Source organism: Bison bison, unplaced genomic scaffold (genome assembly GCF_000754665.1).
Source record: "Bison bison bison isolate TAMUID 2011002044 unplaced genomic scaffold, Bison_UMD1.0 scf7180017864519, whole genome shotgun sequence".
In the NCBI taxonomy this organism is placed as follows: Eukaryota; Metazoa; Chordata; class Mammalia; order Artiodactyla; family Bovidae; genus Bison; species Bison bison.
The window spans coordinates 6,225,223-6,248,448 of record NW_011495072.1 but is presented as its reverse complement, the minus strand read 5'-3'; the positions used below and the strand labels follow the sequence as shown (position 1 = coordinate 6,248,448).

Below are 23,226 nucleotides of genomic sequence, written 5' to 3'. Positions count from 1 at the left end.
CAACTTGAGAGAAGTCTATTTAAATCAACTTCTACTCTATACTGGATAGCTGGAATGACCAGTATTAAGATATATCAACGAATACCTGAAATTGCTTTGTATTTATTTCCTGTCTGCATTGCATAGTTAATGCTCCCTTGTCTGCTTCCTGTGTAACCTCCCCCCACATTTCTTTTTCACTATACCATAGAAAACTACAGGCTAGGAGAAAAAGTATGCAATTCTTCAAGAGACTATAGGTTTACTTCCCCTTCTATTTTTGGTTGTACTTCTGTGGTAACCACCTCAAACTGCTTTAAAAACAGGCCTCAATGAGTATTTGCAAAGGAAGCATGTTAGCTGCTCAGTCACGTCCGACTCTCTGCAACCCTATGGACTGTAGCCCACCAGGCTCCTCTGTCCATAGAATTCTCCAGGCAAGAATACTGGATTGGGTTGCCATTTCCTGGATTTTCCTGACCCAGGGATCAAACCCGGGGCTTCTGCATTACAGGCAGATTCTTTACCATCTGAGCCACAAGGGAAGCCCAGAGTATCGGCACAGATGTGGAATAACTAAAATCCTCACACACGGACACTGGTGAGAATATAAAACGGTGCAGCCACTGTGAAGAGTTGGGTAGTTCCTCAGAAACATCTATGACCCTGAATTCTACTCCCAGAAATTTAGAAAACTGATAATCTATGTTCACAAAAACTTACACACACATGCTCACAGCAGCATTACTCCCAAGAGTCAAGAAGTAGAAACTCAAATGTCCATCAACTGATGGATAGATGAACAAATTTGGTATATTCAGAGAACAGAATATTCAGACAAAAGAAGGAATTAAGTACTGATATATGCTACAACATAGATGGACCTGGTAAACATTATGCTAAGTGAAACAAGCCAGAAACAAAAGGCCACATATTGCATAATTTCATACATACAAAATCTCCAGAATAGGCAAATTCATAAAAACAAAATAAATTTGTGGTTTCCAGGGACTGGAAAAAGGAAAATGGAGAGTGACTGCAAATGGGTAGTTTTTTTTAGGGTGACAAAAATGTTCTGGAATTAGATAGTGGTGATGGTTGCACAATCTTGTGAATATACTAAGAACTACAGACTGTACTGTCCATTTCTTAAAAGTTGGGTCTCATGGTACGAGAATTATATCTCAATTTTTTAGAGCAGACAATACTTTAATAACCTGAAGTTACGCCATATGTCTGCAAGGAAGAAAAGGTTCATGACAGAAAACATGGATCCTGTTCTTTCTATCCCACTTAGAAAAACTAAAGATGGGAGGGGATATATTCTGGAACCTTTTGTCTTGATTTCAAAGCTCTTGCGCAAGGTGACAAGAAAAGTCTAGTAAGGGCTCATTTGCCTTATGATACCCAGGCTTTTCAAAAATGTGGAGCATCCTTCCTTCCTTCATCTGTTCTCTGTTAGAGTGGCCCTAGAAAATTATGTAAAGTTTGACATTAGCAACCTTTCTAAAGTTGCTAACCTTTGAAAGCTTCTTAAGAATTGGAAACAAGTCTTGTTTCTTTTTATCTTCAGCGTCCACTTCAGCATGCAATGAGTGCTTGAATGACTCCTTTAACACTGTACCTAACTATCCCTGGTTGCCTAGAGCCCCTCAATATTCTACTTTTCCACACCTACAATCCCAAACCGTCTCCCCGCTATCTCTATGGATAGCAGTGGGAGAGAAATGGATTTGTAATCAGGTGCTAGGCTTTGAAATGCAACTTACCATTTATTGGGTGACTGAGAAAGTCACTAACCTCTCTCACTCTCTTTCATGAAATAGGGATACTAGATATCATATGAGATGATTTCAAGCATTAAACCAACACTTTATAAATTACAAGCTTACAACTTACAAATTTTATTTTTTATCGATTTATTCCAAAATTCTACACTGTATAGTCCAGTACTCTTAACACCACTACACCTACCAATCACTTAGCCAAAAGATTTCTCCTATTACTAGGGAAACAATCAGATTAAGAGAATTCATAAGTTAGCAATTCTGAAACAATTCTGAAGTTATAGAAACATCCTTTAAAACTATACTATAAATCCACTAAATACATTAAGAGAATTCATGAGTTAGTGATTCTGAAACAATTCTAAAGTTATAGAAACATCCTTTAAAACTATACTATAAATCCACTAAATACATAAATACTAAACTGCAGCCACGAAGTCTCACAGGTCCTAATGTTTTAGTGATTTCACTGCTCCTTGCTCCCACAGTGACCCTTGACTCTGAATAACTCATACTATACATGAGATGACTCAATACAACCTTCAAGTTTTATATTTAATTTTTTAAAATGATTTTAATTCAAATACATTTATAAAATTTTAGAAGGCACCAAATAATATTTTTCTTCAGAAATAATGCTACAGGTGAAAGGGACACAACAGCTCAGAGACCCATCCTGCCCATCTTTTACTCCTCACTATTACTTCTCTCTCAGTACTGCCCCTGTACATGCCTGATATCTACACCTTCCAACCTCCTCCTTTCTCAGTCAAACCTATTTGCACAAGTTTTTTTTGCACCTAACAGAAGATTCACAAAAATTTAATTTATTTTGGTCCTGGGTCTTCTCTCTGGATCTAAACCTTCTCTCTGGATCTAATGAAGCAAAAGTGCTGCATTAAACACTAGGTTTGCCTGTTGGCAGATGACACATAAGCAAAGCTGACGCCCTGTAGCTTTAAAATATTGAGAAGTACTAGGTCTAGCACGTGTAAATTTTTAAAATTCAAATATTTAGACCAATTTTTTTTGAAATTTCAAAACAAATATTGCAGCTGCATTAAAAAAAAATACAAAAGCAACCAGAAATATATACGCAACTCCCTAATTAACAATAGGTTTTAAATCTCTCATTCAACTTAAATACAAACCTGTATAGGTGGAATATCTGGCAGCGATGGCAGGTTTTCTGGATTGGTAACCGAAGGAATTAATTCTATTGCAGTAACAGATGGGCTGGTGGGACCTCGATTTGCATTCGCCATAGTAGCTGTAGTAGGGCTGGTTGGATTGACTGGGTTGTTATGTACTGACACAACAGGAAAGGGTCCAGCATGCCCTGGGTTTGAATGCTGTTAGGAAAAGAAGATGTTATCATTACTTGCTCTGCCAGGATAGCCTAATATGAACGGTATCTTGATGACAATTTTCAGTTAAGTAAGGATACAAAAATTCAGTGTTTGATACCTGTGGCTGAGAGACAAAGAAATGGGCCCTTTCAAACTTATGCAGGAAAAATAAAATTCAAAGTTAGCCATTTCATTTTCTGTCCATTTTTGTATAGTATTTAGGAAAAAAAAATACTTGCCAATAATTGTACCCTGTCAATCTGGTGATATGATTTTACTTGAGAACAAAGATATATAAAAATAGATGATCTGGAAATCCCTAAAGTTTTCAATCATCAGACACAGAGAACCTCTGTTCCATCTATATTTCACTTTGACACTTTTGTCTTAATAAAAATAATTGTGTATTGTATAACTAATATGGTAGAAAGAATGACAAATTTACAAATGGAAACATGGTTATCAATTCCTAACTCTTAATTCTGTGTGACTTTAGGCAAAATCACAATCTTGGTAATTTAGAAATGTGGAAAATGACAAATGAAAATGGACACCCGTCTTTCTGAGGGTTTTTATGAGGATCATTTAAGATAACATATAGAATTTAGAGAAGAGCTAACACCTATCCTACTCAAATTCTTCCAGAAAATTGTAGAGGAAGGTCAACTGCCAAACTCATTCTATGAGGCCACCATCACCCTAATACCAAAATCAAACAAAGATCCCACAAAAAAAGAAAACTACAGGCCAATATCGCTGATGAACATAGTTGCAAAAATCCTTAACAAAATTCTAGCAAACAGAATTCAACAACATATTAAAAAGATCACACATCACAACCAAGTGGGCTTTATCCCAGGGATGCAAGGATTCTTCAATATTTGCAAATCAACCAAATTGAAAGATAAAAACCATATGATATTCTCAATAGATGCAGAAAAAGCCTTTGACAAAATTCAACATCCATTTATGATCAAAACGCTCCAGAAAGCAGGTATGGAAGGAACATACCTCAATATAATAAAAGCCATAGATGATAAACCCACAGCAAACATTATCCTCAATGGTGAAAAACTGAAAGCATTTCCCCTAAAGTCAAGAACAAGACAAGGGTGCCCACTCTCACCACTACTATTCAACATAGTTTTAGAAGTTTTAGCCACAGCAATCAGAAAAGAAAAAGAAATAAAAGGAATCCAGACTGGAAAAGAAGAAGTAAAACTCTCACTGTATGCAGAGAACATGATCCTTGACATACAAAACCCTAAGGACACCACCAGAAAATTACTAGAACTAATCAATGAATATAGTAAAGCTGCAGGATATAAAATTAATACACAGAAATCCCTTGCATTCCTATACACTAACAATGAGAAAACAGAAAGAGTAATTAAGGAAATAATTCCATTCACCATTGCATCAAAAAGAATAAAATACTTAGGAATAAATCTATCTAAAGAAACAAAACACCTATATACGGAAAACTATAAAACACTGATCAAAGAAATCAAAGATAACAACAATAGATGGAGAAATATACCATGTTCATGGATCAGAAGAATCAATATAGTGAAAATGAGTATACTACCCAAAGCAACCTACAGATTCAATGCAATCCCTATCAAGCTACCAATGGTATTTTTCACAGAACTAGAATAAATAATTTCACAATTTGTATGGAAATGCAAAAAACCTTGAATAGCCAAAGCCATATTGAGAATGAAGAATGGAACTGGAGGAATCAACCTACCTGACTTCACAGACTATGCTACAAAGCTACAGTCATTAAGACAGTATGGTACTGGCACAAAGAAATATAGATCAATGGGACAAAATAGAAAGTCCAGAGATAAATCCACGCACCTATGGACACCTTATCTTTGACAAAGGGGGCAAGAATATACAATGGAGAAAAGACAATCTCTTTAACAAGTGGTGCTAGGAAAACTGGTCAACTACTTGTAAAAGAATGAAACTAGAAGACTTTCTAACACCATACACAAAAATAAACTCAAAATGGATTAAAGATCTAAACATAAGACCAAAAACTATAAAACTCCTAGAGGACAACATAAGCAAAACACTCTCTGACATAAATCACAGCATGATCCTCTATGACCCACCTCCCACAGTAATGGAAATAAAAGCAAAAATAAACAAATGGGACCTAATTAAACTTAAAAGCTTTTGCACAACAAAGGAAACTATAAGCAAGGTGAAAAGACAGCCTTGAGAATGGGAGAAAATAATAGCAAACGAAGCAACTGGCAAAGGATTCATCTCAAAAATATACAAGCAGCTCATGCAGCTCAATTCCAGAAAATGAACAACCCAATCAAAAAATGGGCCAAAGAACTAAACAGACATTTCTCCAAAGACATACAGATGGCTAACAAACACATGAAAAGATGCTAAACATCATTCAGTATCAGAGAAATGCAAATTAAAACCACAATGAGGTACCATCTCACGCCGGTCAGAATGGCTGCTGTCCAAAAGTATACAAACAATAAATGCTGGAGAGGGTGCAGAGAAAAGGGAACCCTCTTACACTGTTTGTGGGAATGCAAACTAGTACAGCCACTATACAGAACAGTGTGGAGATTCCTTTAAAAACTGGAAATAGAACTGCCATATGACCCAGCAATCCCACTGCTGGGCATACACACTGAGGAAACCAGAATTGAAAGAGACACATGTACTTTCTAGCAATCACATCACACCACTTTTTACAGCGCTAGGGCATGGAAGCAACCTAGATGTCCAAGGGCAGACAAATAGATAAGGAAGTTGCGGTACATATACACAATGGAATATTACTCAGCTATTAAAAAGAATGCATTCGAATCAGTTCTAATGAGGTGGATGAAACTGGAGCCTATTATACAGAGTGAAGTAAGTCAGAAAGAAAAACACCAATACAGTATATTAACGCATATGTATGGAATTTAGAAAGATGCTAACGATGACTCTATATGCAAGACAGCAAAAGAGACACAGATGTAAAGAACAGACTTTTGGACTCTGTGGGAGAAGGCGAAGGTGGGGTGATTTGAGAGAAGAGCACTGAAACACGTATATTATCATATGTGAAATAGATCGCCAGTCCAGGTTTGATGCATGAGACAGGGCACTCAGGGCCGGTGCACTGGGATGACCCTGAGGGATGGGATGGGAAGCGAGGCGGGGAGAGTGGTTCAGGATGGGGGACACATGTACACCCATGGCTGATTCATGTCAATGAATGGCAAAAACCACTACAATACTGTAACGTAATTAGCTCCAATTAAAATAAATAAATTAACTTAAAAAAAAAAAGCTATGGTTTTTCCAATAGTCATATATGGATGTGAGAGTTGGACTATAAAGAAAGCTGAGCACCAAAGAATTGATGCTTTTGAACTGTGGTGTTGGAGAAGACTCTTGAGAGTCCCTTGGACTGCAAGGACATCAAACCAGTCCATCCTAAAGGAAAATCAGTCCTGAATATTCATTGGAAGGACTGATGCTGAAGCTGAAACTCCAATACTTTGGCCACCCGATGCACAGAATTGACTCATTGGAAAAGACCCTGATGCTGGGAAAGACTGAAGGCAGGAGAAGGAGAAAACAGAGGATGAGCAGGTTGGATGGCATCACCAACTTGATGGACAAGAGTTTGAGCAAGTTTCGGGAGTTGGGTAATGGACAGGGAAGCCTGGCGTCCATGGGATCGCAAAGAGTCAAACACGACTGATTGAACTGAACTGAACTGACATACAAAATAAACAAGCTACAAGGATATACTGTATAGCACAGAGAATATAACCAATATTTTATAACTATAAATGAAGTATAATCTTTGAAAATTGTGAATCACTATGTTGCACACCTGAAACACTATTGAAAATCAACTATATCTCAATTAAAAAAGAAAACAAAATATTTGCAGTAGGTTTCTGATATATTTTCTCAGGATAAAGAAAATTTCTTCTATTCAGTTTACAAGATTACCATGAATCATTACTTTTATCAGATACCTTTCTGTATCCATTGAGATGATCCTTAATGTGGTGATTTAAACTAAGAGTTGTTTAATGTTGTTTTCTCAAGATAAATTTAATTATACGTGATAAACATACATATATATGTGCTATGTAAAAAAATAAGAGATTAAAATCTCTGGGAAATAACTTAGTATACACATATAAACCATCTGAAATATTTTAAAACTTAAAATTCTAACAGTCAGTGATTTCTGTAGGACCCAAAGTCTAAGGACAAGGTCCTAAGATGGTTGGTCTGATTTTGTAGCTTCTGCACCATTCTAAAGGGTGTACCTGCCTCCTGGTACTATTTGAAGGCTTTCCAAGAACTAAGGGGTCATTGTGTATGTGAATACTTCTAAGGAAATTAAAATCTAGATAGTCAACCTTCATATATACTTTCTTCTGAAGAAAACCCAATTTACCTAAGAATGTACCATGGTCTGTGAGTTTTTCCCAACTATTTCTTTCAAAACTGCCCTTCTCCAAAAATAAGAAATAACACAGGACATCTCTAACTCATCTCTAATCTAATCCAACATATCGCCCCAGCATAAAACACACACACACACACACACACACACAAAAACAATGCTGAAGAGATAGGCAAATGTACAGTTGAAAATAAAGGCATCAATCAATCAGCAGACAGAGTGTCTGGCTCTAAAACCTGGGTAACAAATCTTTGGATTGAGCTCTGATGATACGTAATGATCAACAAAAATGACGGAAGGCCTAAAGAAGTTGTCAACTGGTAAATCAATGCTGAATTCTGACTTACTCTCAACAGTAAAAGGTAACAAACATACAAATATGCATAAATGAATAGGAAAGGAAAAAGGCTCTATCACATAAAGAAATGTATATCTCAAAGAATTTAATTTTTGTTCCCTAATATTCTTAAACCATGTAAATATATATCTTAAACTGTATAGGAATAATTGTAATGAAAATCTGGTCTAAAGAAAAAGTATTAATGCTTGATAACAGCATTCAGAATTTTAAAATAGAAAGACTTCTTTCCAGCAGAAAACTGCAACAAACTGATTCACAATTCTATCAAACATAAATATATTAAGATAAAATTCTATAAAAGTAGAAAATAAATTTAAGTCCAAGGAGAAAAAAGTATGTAATTTTGACTTTCAAAAAATAACTTGCTAAGATAAAGAAATATTGTATGATATCCCCTATATGTGGAATCTAAAAAGAAATAATACAAATGAACTTATTTATAAAACAGAAACAGATTCATAGACTTAGAAAACAAACTTATGGTTACCATGAGGGAACAATGGGGGCAAGGGACAGTCAGGGAGTTTTGGATCGATATGTACACACTGCTTTATTTAAAATGAATAACCAACAAGGAATAGCACAGGGAACTGTCAGTGTTACGTGCTAGCTTGATGGGAGAGGAATTTATGGGAGAATGGAGACATGTATATTTATGGCTGAGTCCCTTTGCTGTCCACCCAAAACTATCACAGCACTGTAAATCAGCTATAATCCAAGAGAAAATAAAAAAGTTTAAGAAAACAACAACAACAACAAAAACAATCTGCTACTGTATTTGGGACTCCAGTGAATCCACTTAAAAAATAATGCAAGGGTTTTACTTTATAATGTTAGTATTTATAATATGGTAGACAGTAAGCCCTGCAAAGGGCTTACTATTTAAACTTAAACTTGTAATGGAAGTTTTAAATGTCAACCTTCAAATGTGAGGTATTACGGTATGTATTTTCCAAAAGTCTTTCAGAGGTAAATGAGCCAAAAAGTTGGAGGACCACTTCTCTAGGATGGTATTTGTGCAACTTTAGTATGCAGGTCCATCTAAATCAGTACAAGTTCACATATTTCTGAGTATTCCCCTCCTGTAAATTCTGATTCAATGGATATAGTTCAGAATGTATTTATGACAAGATGCCCCAGTAATTCTCATGGCCTTTATATCATACTTTGAGAAACATCACTCTAACAATGATAAAATGACCTTTTTTTTATATATCACCAGAAATTCTATGTAAAAGTAATCATACCTTCCTATACAATCTACTATTCAAGCAAAGATTAGAAAACATGCCACTCTAAACACAAGAGTAGGCATACCCATCTTAAAATAAACAACACTGAGTAAAGAGAGGAATAAAAAAGTCAAAATGTCATATTAAAAGATCAGAAGAATAATTTCAAGAAACTAAAGTTTTATTCTTAATTTTACCATTACCTCTAGGAACTCTGGGTAAATAATAAGCTCCTTTATTTTTCACTTCTGTAAAATGAATTGGTTGGACTAAATAAGGGATGCTCAACACAAAGTATACATTGGGTTTAAAGACATCAAAGAAGCTCTTAAAATTTAATACAAATTTTATGTGTATTTTCCTGGGACAGGAAGATAACACAGCATTAGTCAAATTCTCAAAGGTATCAATGACCACCCTTCCTCCCTCCCACAACTGATTTTAAAAAATTGCTGTCTTTTAGTTTTAAAATTGTATGATTCTTACAAATGTAACTCTAGGCATACTTGTCTTTGGAGATGTGGCTGCATCATGGAATACTGAGGGCCGCTGTGCCTGGGTATCCCTGGTATTCGGGTAGCATTCTGAGCCAATCTCATTTGATGGGCTTGGAAAGCTCCACAATTCATGTTGCCTCTTTGCATTGCTTGAACACTGATCAATCTTGGAGGCTGCAAAAGGTATATATTGCATTTATGTAATAATATTTATAAATTTATCTTTCAATTATAAAATGTTACAGTAAAAATAATTTTCTCAGGATAGTAAAAAGTGTAAGTCATTCTGCTCGTGTCTTGCCCCAATCTCCTTCTCTTAGTCTAAGTGTGTTTCAAAGCCTATCAACATTAACTTAATGAACCCCGGATGAACAGTTTTGATTTGGATGAGAGAGAAGAGAGCAGGGAAGATACAGGAAAGGAAATGATTTGACCAAAAGCCTAAAGAACGTATCAGATATCAGATAGAACACGGTTCTTTGACCCAAAACCACAGGTGCAGAATAAAAAAGATGTGGTATAGAGGGATAAAAGTGTGTATACCTCCACAGTGTGTGTGCTCAGTCGCTTAGTGTCAGACTCTTTGCCAAGAATACTGGAGTGGGATGCAATTTCCTACTTCAGGGGATCTTCCTGACCCAGTGATAGAATTTGTGTTTCCTGCATACCTCCATAGTACTAGTGAGTTAATTGTTTCCCATCATAGTATTTAACTCTTGTCCTTCCTCACACGTCCCCCACATCCCTGCCATATCCAAAGAAAATGTTTAAACTGACCTTTGAGCTCTGTCCCTTGATCTCTGTCCCCATTAGTAACTTTGAAATGTGTAACTCACCTATATAGGACAGAGTATATACAGACTTGAGGTCTTCATAATTTGTCTCAGTAATGTGATACAACGCTCACCTGTTGCTGTAACATCTGAGGGGCTGCCTGTCTGGAGTGCTGCTGTGTTGTTGTTGTTGTTGTTGGTACGGGTGCAGGTGGCTGCTGCATCCTCATCTGCTGCAACTGCTGTTTCTGTGCATACACTTGCTGTTGCATATGTTGAAGGCGAAGCTGTGCTAAGTTAATCTGTCCAGGGGTTTTACTAATGTGGTTTGTCCCTGGAGGAACTTGCCCAACTACAACATTAGGAGTATAACCAGGAGCTGGTTTACTCTCTATTACTAGATTACCTGAAGGATTTAAAAAAAATGAGAGTAATTTGCATATAATCAACATCTACATCATGGACTAATCATTATATTTTCCTCTTTCCTCTGACAACTACCACCACTCAAAGCTCCCAATAGCACAACAACAAAGGGAGCTAGGGTCAAAGATAGTAACGGTCAGAAACCTAATATAGTCCAAAGCCAATTAATTGATTTCTGATTACTCAGAATGATATATTATCTGCCCTTATTATTTACACAAATGTACAGAAAATTAAACAGCTGAAAGATACACTATGAGAAGAGGCCCACCTAGTCAGTCTAAATAAATTCTCTCCCGAGGAGATTCAAGGATATCCGAGATTGCTAATACCGATTCCATCTGCCTTTGAACTGTCAAAATGTGCAGGGAAGAGTACTACACTGTTTTCTATGGACATGTTGAATGTTTTAAAAGTATTACTATTTATATCCTTGGAAATGACAAATTCTTCCTTTTTCCAGAGTCAAGTACTTTCTAGGAATAGAATGCATATTTTAGGAAGGTTTGATCTAAAGTAGAGTTGGCAAACCTTTTTCATGTAATAAGCCAGATTTTTAGGCTTTGCAGGCCACATAAGATCTGTCATATACTTTTTAACAACTCTTTAAAACATAAAAGCCAAACTTAGCTACCACATCACACAAAAACAGTTTGCTGATGCCTGATCTAAAGCTATAGCCAAACCTGAATATACACAAAGATTATTACTATTTTTACAAAAAGCCATTCATCTATGCTTTTACAGCTTCCAATGGTGAGCACTTGACTATTCTGAAAATAAGTTTAATCCATCTGTAGACAGCTCTAACTGTTGATTGGGGAAGGCAATGTTTTATTGTAAACTGAGCTGTTTATACATTTATCTATAATTTTCACCTACAGTCCTTAGATCCACATTGTGGAGTAACAAAAGCAAAGTCCATTTGGCTTCCATGTCAAAAGAGCTACTCTTATCTTTCAACCATGCCTCAGAACATGGGATCTGGACACATTAGCATGCTGAAAGGCTTCCTCAAGTGGACAATTTTGTACCATTAATATATAAGCTACTAAGCATGTAAGAAATTATTTAGAGAAAAAACTCATTTGCTAAGTTTTTGACATGTAACAGTCCATAGCAATTTTAAAAGATGTGGGGGAAAAAGTTAGAAATGATCCCTACTATTGAAAACTATACAGAGGAGACTCTCAACATTCTTAAAGATATAATGAACAAAGCTGAAGTGAGTTTCCAATGAAGAACTTATCTTTCAAAAGTTTACATGCTAGAATGTCACTTAAAATCTTGAAGTACCTAAGATTTGTTTTAGCTGCTTTCTCCTAATTCAGTGTTCCAAATTATAGCCATACAACTAATTATTTCTTACCTAAATTGACTACATTCTTTGCCCAAAAGGTAGGATCACAATGGAAACGTATTGCTCCATTAGCAGCAGGGACAGGATCACACCGTGCTTTCAAAATATGGCGCAACTGAAAAGTAATCTTAAAGGGAAAAAATCACATTAGTCTTAAAATTAAATACCACTTGAGAAAACAAACAAGATAAAGACATAATAAAACCTCATGTAGCCCCAGAGTGTCCATCTCAGATGAGACAGAATCAGTGTTTAAAAAAACTATATTAACAATCAAACACACATGCTTGAATTTCTGCCATTTCTGGTGCTAAACTACATTATACAAGTATTTCCAAAACCTATGATTGACTCAAACCTTAGTGTATGATTTCATTTATATGAAATTCTAGAAAATGACAAAAATCAGACTAGTGGCTGCAAAATGCTAGGGGTAGAGAAAAATAAAAAAAACTTTTGCAGGTAATGGAAACTTCCTATATTTTGGTGTGATGGTCATTACTTCTACTGAAATTCAAAATGTAAATTTAAATAGGTGTAAGTAACACCTTAATAAGGTCAACTTAAAGAAAAAGAAGGTACTGGGGTCTCACCAGTCGCTTGCTGTACAGTAGTGCCGTGCTGCTACCACTTGCAATTGCCCAGTTAGTAAAGTTCATAACGTGTTTCACCTGCCGGGAAAGGCCTGTGATGTCATTCTGTTGCTGTAGTAACTTCATCTGTCTTTCTTTTGTAACATTCTGAAACAGAACAAGAGGTTCACTGAGGAATTACTATATATATCAGTTCAATTTCTATCACAAATGAACATAGTACTTATATTTATCTTTAAATATGGGATAACTTAAGCTCCTCATTATTTAATGAGTCTATGTTCAAGGACAAAGTTACTAACAAAAGAGGGACTAAAATTTAGTTCTTAGTTCTCTGGGCTAAAATAGACATTGTATATACAGAAACTAATGTTAATTATGTCTTCCTTCTCCTTCAGAAGATGAAAAGTCTTTGTTAAAAATAGTGTCCTTCTATTAGGCTAATCTAATATATAGAGCTTATGACTTATGAGCTGACCTTTAGAAATAATTTTATTATCTTAACTCAGTACACTTCTCAGGCCAAAGAAAATTTTGTGTTACCAGTGCCATCTACTGGTGTGGCAATGAGGCTGGAAAAACCTATTATTTTAAATATTAAGACAAAAGGAGAAAGATGAATTGCAGAGTGGAAGCAAAGATCAATTTGAGGAAAATGCTGCAAAGGAAAAATAAACTGCTTTCTGGGGATGAAACTTCCCAGAAGGAATAGAGGATGCTCTATGTCCTTTGACTTTCAGCATGCTAAACAACTTGCCTCTTCGGTCTTAACCACTTTCTTACAAGTGATTCAACTGAGTTTACTGAACAATATTTCTCCTAAGGAAATAACTTGCTCACTTTATAATGTAAATTAGTAGATAAAAATATTCAACTGATGGGAGTTTTATTTACAACTTCCCAGAAAATCATCCCTTTTATAAAGTTTAGGAAAACCTCTATTTTACAAAGTTTAGAAACATAGTACACTAGAAAATATCTATTGCTTAAATTATCAGCATGTTAGAAATATGTGGCAGATTTATCATTAGTTATTAGTGTATATTTTAGCAATAAAAGGCACTTTAATTCAAAACTTTTAATTCAAAAGTTCTTGAAATGGTTTTAGAACATTACTTTAGACTTATAATTAAAATGTATTTACTGTAAGTTAAAAGGTATCAAAAATAATTGCCTGCTCATGCTCTCCCTTTACAAGGTCCTTTTTAAAATAAAAATCTATTAAGGTTAAATGCAACTAGGCTGGATATACAAAGTCACAAGAAACCTCAAACTAACAATATGTGTGAGAGTACTTTTAATCTCACAATAGTGGAACAATGGCAACATGTATTTCAAAAGACAGAAATTCAGAAATCCTACTCTGCTGACATATATTTATATGTAATTATGCCTAATATTTCACAATTTTGAAGAAAGCAATAGCAACAGAAAAAAAATCTATGAAAAATTTGAGGTTAATAGTAACTAAAAGTTAATCAAATATCCATGTAATTTATTACTTTTCAATTCTGCTTTAAATGTAACCCCATATTACCTAAGCCAATTTAAAACCACAAAATTTTGAGAACAATTAACTATGGTCAGTAGAGTCTCTGATTAAAACAATCTGGATTTCACAAATTGACTGGCTTCTCATCTAGAAATTTAAATCATATATTAACCTCAAAATATGCAACATAAAGACATAATACAACAAAATTACCAGTAAATTTAAAGTTTATAAATTTCAAAATGAATAGCATTTTTAGGAAAACTATGGAACATTAAAAAATAAAATGAAGCACCCGCATGAGTCAGTAAGACTCCCAATATACATTCACACGTAAAAGTTAAACTGAGGGCCCATCTGAGGGGAGAAGAGGGAGTGTGGCAGGTCAGCTTTGTCTTCATTTATATCACATTTTAGTAATAATTCTTTCATTTCTAAGAGGCCAACACTATCTCCTAACTGATATAGCTAAAGTATTATTAATTAAATTGGGCTATAAAGTAACTAACTTGAAAAGAGGATTTTCCAATTAAAAAAACACACGAAAAAAATTTTAACTGACTTTACTTTCATACCCCCCACAACCAATCTAAAAGAGCTTTCAATAAACATTAAAAACAGCTAAAGAGCAAGAGAAGCAGTTTTTGTTTTATTTTGGCTTTGAACCATACCTCTAGCTGCTGTAAGAGAGATTTTCCTTTCTTATTAATTTCATTGATAAGGGTGAAAATGGCCACTTTAATTTCCTGTTCTACTCGTTTGTTAGTCTCATTTACTTCTTTTATCCTGAATAAGAGAAATGCATCATTAGGTTATCGACTTATCCTACGTCTCTGAATTACCAACTGTAACAGAAATTCATCCAACTGGGCACTTAAACGAGTAATTAAATTTATGTCAAATGTACAACTTATGTTTTGGCAGGCCTGACCACTCAATTTGGCCCAAACAAGTTATGTATATAGACAAAGAATGAATTAAATATTTAGTAATTTTAAATTAAGTTCATAAAGGACAGTTTATTACACTACATGGCAATCTCCTTTAGTTTCTATGACATGAAAGTGATATACAAACATCTGCCATCAATGATTGCTGGTTAGTGTTAAATATGGCACATTGGTTCTATTTAATCATAGTGCTTTTCAAGAACAATGAGCAAAGAACCAATGTTGCAACCAATACTATTATCTTTTGAAATAGCAGGAAGTGTAGAAGCATTTAGGTTCACTTATAACTACTTCAAATGTGAATTCATATATACTCATTGCATGGGTTTTTCTCAAAATGACTTACTTCTCAAAATGTTTTAAGGGAATAAAACACTTTCATTCCTTTTATAAAAATAGCTGTTAAATGTTTTAGAAATAAATACAAGCTACCATTAAGTTATAAAAATTTTGGTTGCAAATATGAAATAGCCAATACCTTGCTATTTATAAAATAGGAAGAGAAAAATCCCACAAATATAAATACATAAAATGTTAACAAACAATCATAAGATGGTAACCTTCAACTTTTACACATTCTACTTTTATACAAACTATAACTAACACTTTCAACCACTAAAATTGCCTTTCATTTATCAAGTACAAATTTGAATAACTTGAATACACTGGATCAAGAATGTAGTTTTCCCTCCTTTGTACATCAGGCACTGATTTGAAAGTTTTACTCAGTGCTGTCCTTATCTTATTAAAGTGAGTACAGGACAAGTTTTTTTAAATCAGAGTGCTAATTACTAGTGCTAAGAAATACATGACTCAAAATGATTCGGAAAGGAAGGGGAGGTTCAAGAGGGAGGGAACATACACATACCTATGGCTGATTCATGCTGATGCATGGCAGAACCAACACAACATTGTAAAGCAATTATCCTCCCATTAAAAATAAATAAATTTAAAAATAAAAAAAAAAAGATTCAGCCAAAGGTTGAAATCATTAAGCATGCTGACAGTAGAGTCAAACACCCCTAGGTTTAAGCATGGATAATTTACATTCAATTGTAAAGGAAGAGAAAAATAAATGAATGTACATTAAAAAATGGAGAAAAGTCATCGAAGAATTTAAAAGAAGTATAATTATAGATTTTAATCTTAAATGCTTTATTTTAAAGCTTTCTGGAGATGAAATTCTTTCTCCAACCATCTGTAATCATATGACACATAAGCCTCACTTGTCTATACAGACTGAGGAACATTTATACAAAATATGCATAACATACATGGTATAAAAATACAGGACTGCATATGAATTCTCTCTCTATCCTTTGTCTGAAAAGGATAACCATCTGAAATTTATGAGAAGACAGTTATCCTCTCCAATATCATCTACAATATAACAGCATAAAAAACATCCTGACATAACCACAAGAACTAGTGGTTCCTGACTAGTATATGTGTATATATATTTACATATTGTCTACACTCTCTGAGGAGCCTCTATTTTCCTTTGGTATAACCTTTTAGGATGAAAGTTATAACATCTCTTAATGTCTAACATATTATTACCTAATATACTATATAATCACCATTCATTCATCTTCAATATTTTAAGTATTTAATGGGTCTTTTTAAATCATCAAAAATTAATTTTAATATTCTAGAGATCCTAGAAGTCTTAATTTTGTGAGTCTAAAGAATAAAAACATATGAACCCTTATTCATACCTCTAGGAACATAGGGGTTTTAATTATGCCAGCTCCAAGTGTTTGTCTGCAAGGACTCCTTTAAGAGTCCTAATCTTCTTAACCTATTCACTTATGAACTTAGTCCCAACAGCCATTGTGGGTTTTTTGTGTCTGTTTTTGTTTGTTTTTCTGTGGCCACACTGCATGATCCGAGTCCCCTAACTAGGAATCAAACCCATGGCCCCTGGAGTAGAAGTATGGAGTCTTAACTATTGGACCACCAGAAAAGTCTCAGTCCCACGTGCTTTATCAACAAATTTAGTTAATTTAGAAATTAACAAAAATAGGATTTCTAAAACCTATTGTTGTTGTTCTAAAAACCAGTGTTGGTGATTTTAAAAAGCTAAAATTTGAGGGTTTACTATGTGCCAGAAACTGTGTTCTCATAATAATACAACTAAGATAAGTACTGTTTTTATTTTATTTTATTTATTTTTTTTGATAAGTACTGTTTTTAATGTTTGTTTTACAGATGGAAAATTTGCCCACCGTTCTTCATATTCTCTCCTCTGTCTTCCACAGTCTCTAGTCAAAATTTTATAATTTAACTCTTTATACAGTAATTGCTTTTTCTACACTTAACTAAGCCTTATGAAGACTAGAGTGATATTAACTATATAACAGTCAATGATGTATCCTAAATGAGTATCCAAAATTTTAGTGAATTAAATTTTCTTTAATAAACATCATAATCCAACCTCAAATCATTTACTCCTCAAAAAAAAAATCTTTTCTATATATGCTTAATATAGAAGGAAAACAAATTTAAACTGGACCCACTGTGTTTAATAATCCTTAATGTGAAATTTTGGTTTTAAGGAACCACACTTACCTATTCTGCACCTGAGTAGCTGCAAAATGAACATAATTCTTCTTCTCAAGAAGCTTAGCCAGTAGATTCTCAATTGCACCTTTCTGGTTTTGAAAAGCTTCTTCCAAAAACTGATACCTTCAAAACAAACAAACAAAAAAAAATTACATTTAAAACAAAATTTATGACTGTGATTTGGGAATGAAAACTGCTGGATGAGTCAATCTTGAAACCTTAAATGATCAACATTCTAAGAAGGACACACACTCCTTACATCACCAGCAACTTTTAACTATCAATTCCCCTTCACTCTTAACCTGACCCAGTGAATCCACTATAAAACAAACAAAATCACTCAAAACTGCTCAAGTGTTCTTACATTAGAGTTTTGATTCAGGACTGCATTTTTTAAAAATCCAAATACTGGCATGAGTTATATACATTTTAAATCAGAAAATATAATCACATTGCACAAAATACTTTCAAAGGTGGGAAAACTTCCCACAATTTCAAAATCATAAAATCACTGCTACTATTGTAATATATGTGTGTGTTAGTTGCTCAGTCATGTCCAACTCTTTGCAACTCCATGGACTATAGCCCACCAAGCTCCTCTGTCCATGGAATTCATCAGGCAAGAATACTGGAGTGGGTTGCCACTTCCTTCTCCAGGGGATCTTCCCGACCCAGGGATCAAATCCATGTCTCCTGCATCGCAGGCAGATTCTTTACCATCTGAGCCACCAGGAAAATCATACAGAAATATAATATAAAAGATCTGAAGAAGAGAGAAGGGGAAGATCAGCTAGAACTCTAAAGACAGTAGTTCAGATAATCAGGGTACAGTACTAATGGGTATAGCTGAATAAACAAGCTTGAACAATGGTCTCTGACTTTGTCACAGTGATCAACATTTTTGGTAATTTGAAAGTTTAACTGGAGCCATAACATCCATGATATAACCTAAAAACTGAACGCCTAGCTAAGGCAGAATCAAGAAAAGATTGCCAGAAAAGAGAAGCTCAAGGCACTGAAGAAGTTTTCATTGTCTATGTGGACACAGATCATTAAAGTAAAAGCAGAAATTGAGATGCAGAGGAAGGCTATGAGCACCTAAATGTTTGTACCTTTAGTAAAGGTCTCCATTGTGGTAAATACAGGAGGAAAGGCTATGAAGTTGTTAACAAAAGGAAAGTTTGCTGAGTGGTGGGGTTTAAGATGTAAAGGAAAAGTTGAGAGAATTAGAATGCAAAGTTTAGAACAATAGGGTGAGTGCGGTTACACAAAATAGCTGGCAAATGAGGTTTTTATTTTGTGCATTAAGAATTTTTTATTATAGTGAAATATACATAACAGGCATATCATTTTATGATTTTCAAGGAGAAAAATTTTAAAGCAAAAAAAAAAGAACCTATCTACAATGTAAAATCTAGCACATGATAACTTGTATGATATATTAACTAAACAGCACAAAAGCATGTGAGTATTTTAATTTAAAAGGCTTTTAAAAGAGGTTCTGTTACAAAGGTGAGCCAGACTATTCCTTCATTGAAGAAACATTAAAGGAACAACATTTGATTCATTTCCTATACCATTTATTTCTCAAAGGCCAAAATGAAATTTTACTTTGTTTAATCTGTATGGACAAAGCAGGAATATGAGATTTCCACGCTAACCCTTTTGACTTAAGCTTTACATTGTAAAGAAGAAAGATCTTTTGACCCAGAGTTTAAATATGTCAGCAAATAAGAAGGCATTGGGCAGAAAGGTCAACTAGTACCATAACTTACAAAATTTTAATTCATGAAATTTAAATCTGTACAATTTTATTTCTTTTCTCAACTCAAAATAATGTTTCAGAATCCTACTTCTAGAAATGTCTTACTGCATTCATATGACCAAGCAGGAAGCAAATACACCATGATACACCTAGGAGACAGTATATTCCCTTTTCTGCCTTCATATAGGTGTTGACATCTACACTGCATGTTAAAGGGTGAGTAAGACCTTTCTAGGTAAACAAACCTGGGAGAAAGGTAAGAGCTTTCACTGGGGTAAACAATCTGAATGTACAAAAGCACACAGTTCTGAAGTCATCTGTAAGTTTCAGGGCTAAGGAAAAGACAAAGCTAGGAAACCAGGGAGGTACCAGGTGTTAAACACAACTGTACATTTTGCTGAAGGTGGACTCAGATAATAAATAACAGTTAACCATCAAGATTGGTAAAACACTGATAATCAGATTTGCTTCCATTCACTTGAATGAATGTCTACTGTATTACTAGAAGAAAAATACTAACGAGCTTGAAAACCAAATGAACAATACAGTAGTTTTGGCTACAAGCTCCTTCTGATTCTCTTAGCTAACAGAATAAACTAACACTGAGTTTTCTTTTTGAACGAATCAATGTTAATAGTTGAAATACTTCAGAAACGAGGGGGAAGAACAACTAATAAATGGATCAAGCACAATTTTTTTAATATGTAATATGCAGTTTCTTAGATTTTAATCTTGCATATGAAGCAGTGATTCTTAACATGGAATTCTTCACCACAGTGACTTATTTTGTGTATTTCAACATGTCTATATAAAAATTACGCACGCAAACTTAGTAATGATGGGCTTACAAGTTAAGACTTTTTCTCCTTTTGGCTAGAATTATAGAAACTCAGTATAACATGTATACTACCAATTATCATGTTTTGAACAGAATCATTATGCTTATACATATATATCAATTTATTGAGAAATAAACTATTATTTAAAGCTATTTGCTAAGTTTTTGAAAAGAGGGCTCTCATAAGTATGGGAAGTGAATAAAGGATTTTTCTGAAGGCTGAGAATCACTTAGCTAAAACTGCAAACTGTAACTTCTGAATGCACATTTAAAGTCTTATCAGACCCTGAGTTGTAAAAGGATGCCACTCTATTTGCCAAGTAATTATTCTTAGTAACTGTCAGAGTGTTTAACAGTTGATAAGATTTTATCCTGGCTACTTCCAGGGAAATATATCATCTTAGTTTGTATGCAAACTGATTGTCTAGGTAAACATCCTTTAAACCTGATATGTAGCAATTCCGATTCAGTTTCTTCCTTAAATCAGTTATCTATAAAATTTCATAAATACAAATTATATAAATTTTCAAGCATAGATTAAAGCACAGATTCAATCCCACAGAACCAATCATCCACTTAAAAAAAGTATCCATTTATAGCTAATTTTTTCAGTATACTCACCTATTCTATCCTCAAGATTACTCTGAAAAATAGTCCAAACATAATTTATCTAAGCATTTATCAATCTAGAAATAACAATTAGCTCATTTTGAGAACTTACAATGTTTTCAGGCATTTTGCTAAGTATCTTACATGGATTCTCATTAAATCTTTAGAAAGACTTAATAACTAAGTAATATTACAGTCGTCACAGTAACATGATTTGGACAACTTTCTATGTCTCAGGTCTTCTTCAGAAAAATATAGAATAATCATATCTTACAGGATTAGTCCAAGAATTAAATTGATCAAAAAAATATAAAACACTTAAATAAACATACTATTTTGCTTATTAAAGCACAGTAAAGGCTTAAAGCTGTTTATCACTGATATTTTTAGCAATATTTTAAAATGATTTGCATTGTTTAAAATAAAATACCTCAATCCAACAACAACAACAAAAGACCTACAGCATACATAAAGACTTCATAATAGTACTCGGGAGAATTTTAAACTGAGGTTGTGTTCCTTACTCAAGGCAATATGCAAAAGGGAGATGATAATGCCATAAGGATTCAACAACAGCTCTATGAAGACCTACAACACCTTCTAGAACTAACACCCAAAAAAGATGTCCTTTTCATTATAGGGGACTGGAATGCAATAGTAGGAAGTCAAGAGATACCTGTAGTAATAGGCAAATTTGGCCTTGGAGTACAAAATGAAGCAGGGCAAAGGCTAATAGAGTTCTGCCAAGAGAACGCACCACCGGTCATAGCAAATACCCTCTTCCAACAACACAAGAGAAGACTCTACACATGGACATCACCAGATGGTTGACACTGAAATCAGACTGATTATATTCTTTGCAGCCAAAGATGGAAAAGCTCTATACAGTCACCAAAAACAAGACCGGGAGCTGACTGTGGTTCAGATCATGAACTCCTTATTGCCAAATTCAGACTGAAATTGAAGAAAGTAGGGAAAACCATTAGACCATTCAGGTATGACCTAAATCAAATCCCTTATACTGTACCGTCAAAGTGAGAAACAGATTTAAGGGACTAGATCTGATAGAGTGCCCGATGAACTATGGATGGAGGTTCGTGACATTGCACAGGAGACAGGAATCAAGACCATCTCCAAGAAACAGAAGTGAAGAAAAGCTAAATGGCTGTCTGAGGAGGGCTTACAAATAGCTGTGAAGAGAAGAGAAGCAAAAAGCAAAGGAGAAAAGGAAAGATATATCTATTTGAGTGCAGAATTCCAAAGAATAGCAAGGAGAGATAAGAAAGCCTTCCTCAGCAATCAATGCAAAGAAATAAGAGGAAAACAATAGAATGGGAAATACTAGAGATCTCTTCAAGAAAATTAGAGATACCAAGGGAACATTTCATGCAAAGATGGGCTCAATAAAGGACAGAAATGGTGTGGACCTAACAAAAGCAGAAGATATTAAGAAGTAGCAAAAATACACAGAAGAACTGTACAAAAAAGATCTTCACAACTCAGATAATCATGATGGTGAGATCACTCACCTAGAGCCAGACATCCTGGAATGTGAAGTCAAGTGGGCCTTAGGAAGCATCACTACGAACAAAGCTAGTGGAGGTGATGGAATTCCAGTTGAGCTCTTTCAAATCCTGAAAGATGATGCTGTGAAACTCCTGCACTCAATATGCAGGCAAATTTGGAAAACTCAGCAGTGGCCACAGGACTGGAAAAGGTCAGTTTTCATTCCAATCCCAAAGAAAGGCAATGCCAAAGAATGCTCCAACTACCGCACAATTGTACTCATCTCTCACACTAGTAAAGTAATGCTCAAAATTCTCCAAACCAGGCTTCAGCAATATGTGAACCATGAACTTCCAGATGTTCAAGCTGGTTTTAGAAAAGGCAGAGGAACCAGAGATCAAATTGTCAACATCTGCTGGATCATCGAAAAAGCAAGAGAGTTCCAGAAAAACATCTATTTCTGGTTTATTGACTATGCCAAAGCCTTTGACTGTGTGGATCACAATTAACTGTGGAAAATTCTGAAAGAGATGGGAATACCAGACCACCTGACCTGCCTCTTGAGAAACCTGTATGCAGGTCAGGAAGCAACAGTTAGGACTGGACAGGGAACAACAGACTGGTTCCAAATAGGAAAAGGAGTACATCAAGGCTGTATACTGTCACCCTGCTTATTTAACTTCTA

General features: G+C 34.7%; 1 protein-coding gene across 1 annotated transcript in view; it reads right to left on the bottom strand.

Moving 5' to 3' along the window:
• The window catches only part of TRIM33 (tripartite motif containing 33), a 150,831-nt gene that overhangs the window by 25,411 nt on the left and 102,194 nt on the right, over positions 1–23,226 (bottom strand). The window contains 7 exon segments of the mRNA XM_010831022.1: positions 2,918–3,118; positions 9,674–9,838; positions 10,572–10,843; positions 12,233–12,350; positions 12,817–12,963; positions 14,980–15,094; positions 17,830–17,946. Coding sequence (XP_010829324.1) covers positions 2,918–3,118; positions 9,674–9,838; positions 10,572–10,843; positions 12,233–12,350; positions 12,817–12,963; positions 14,980–15,094; positions 17,830–17,946 — 1,135 coding nt within the window.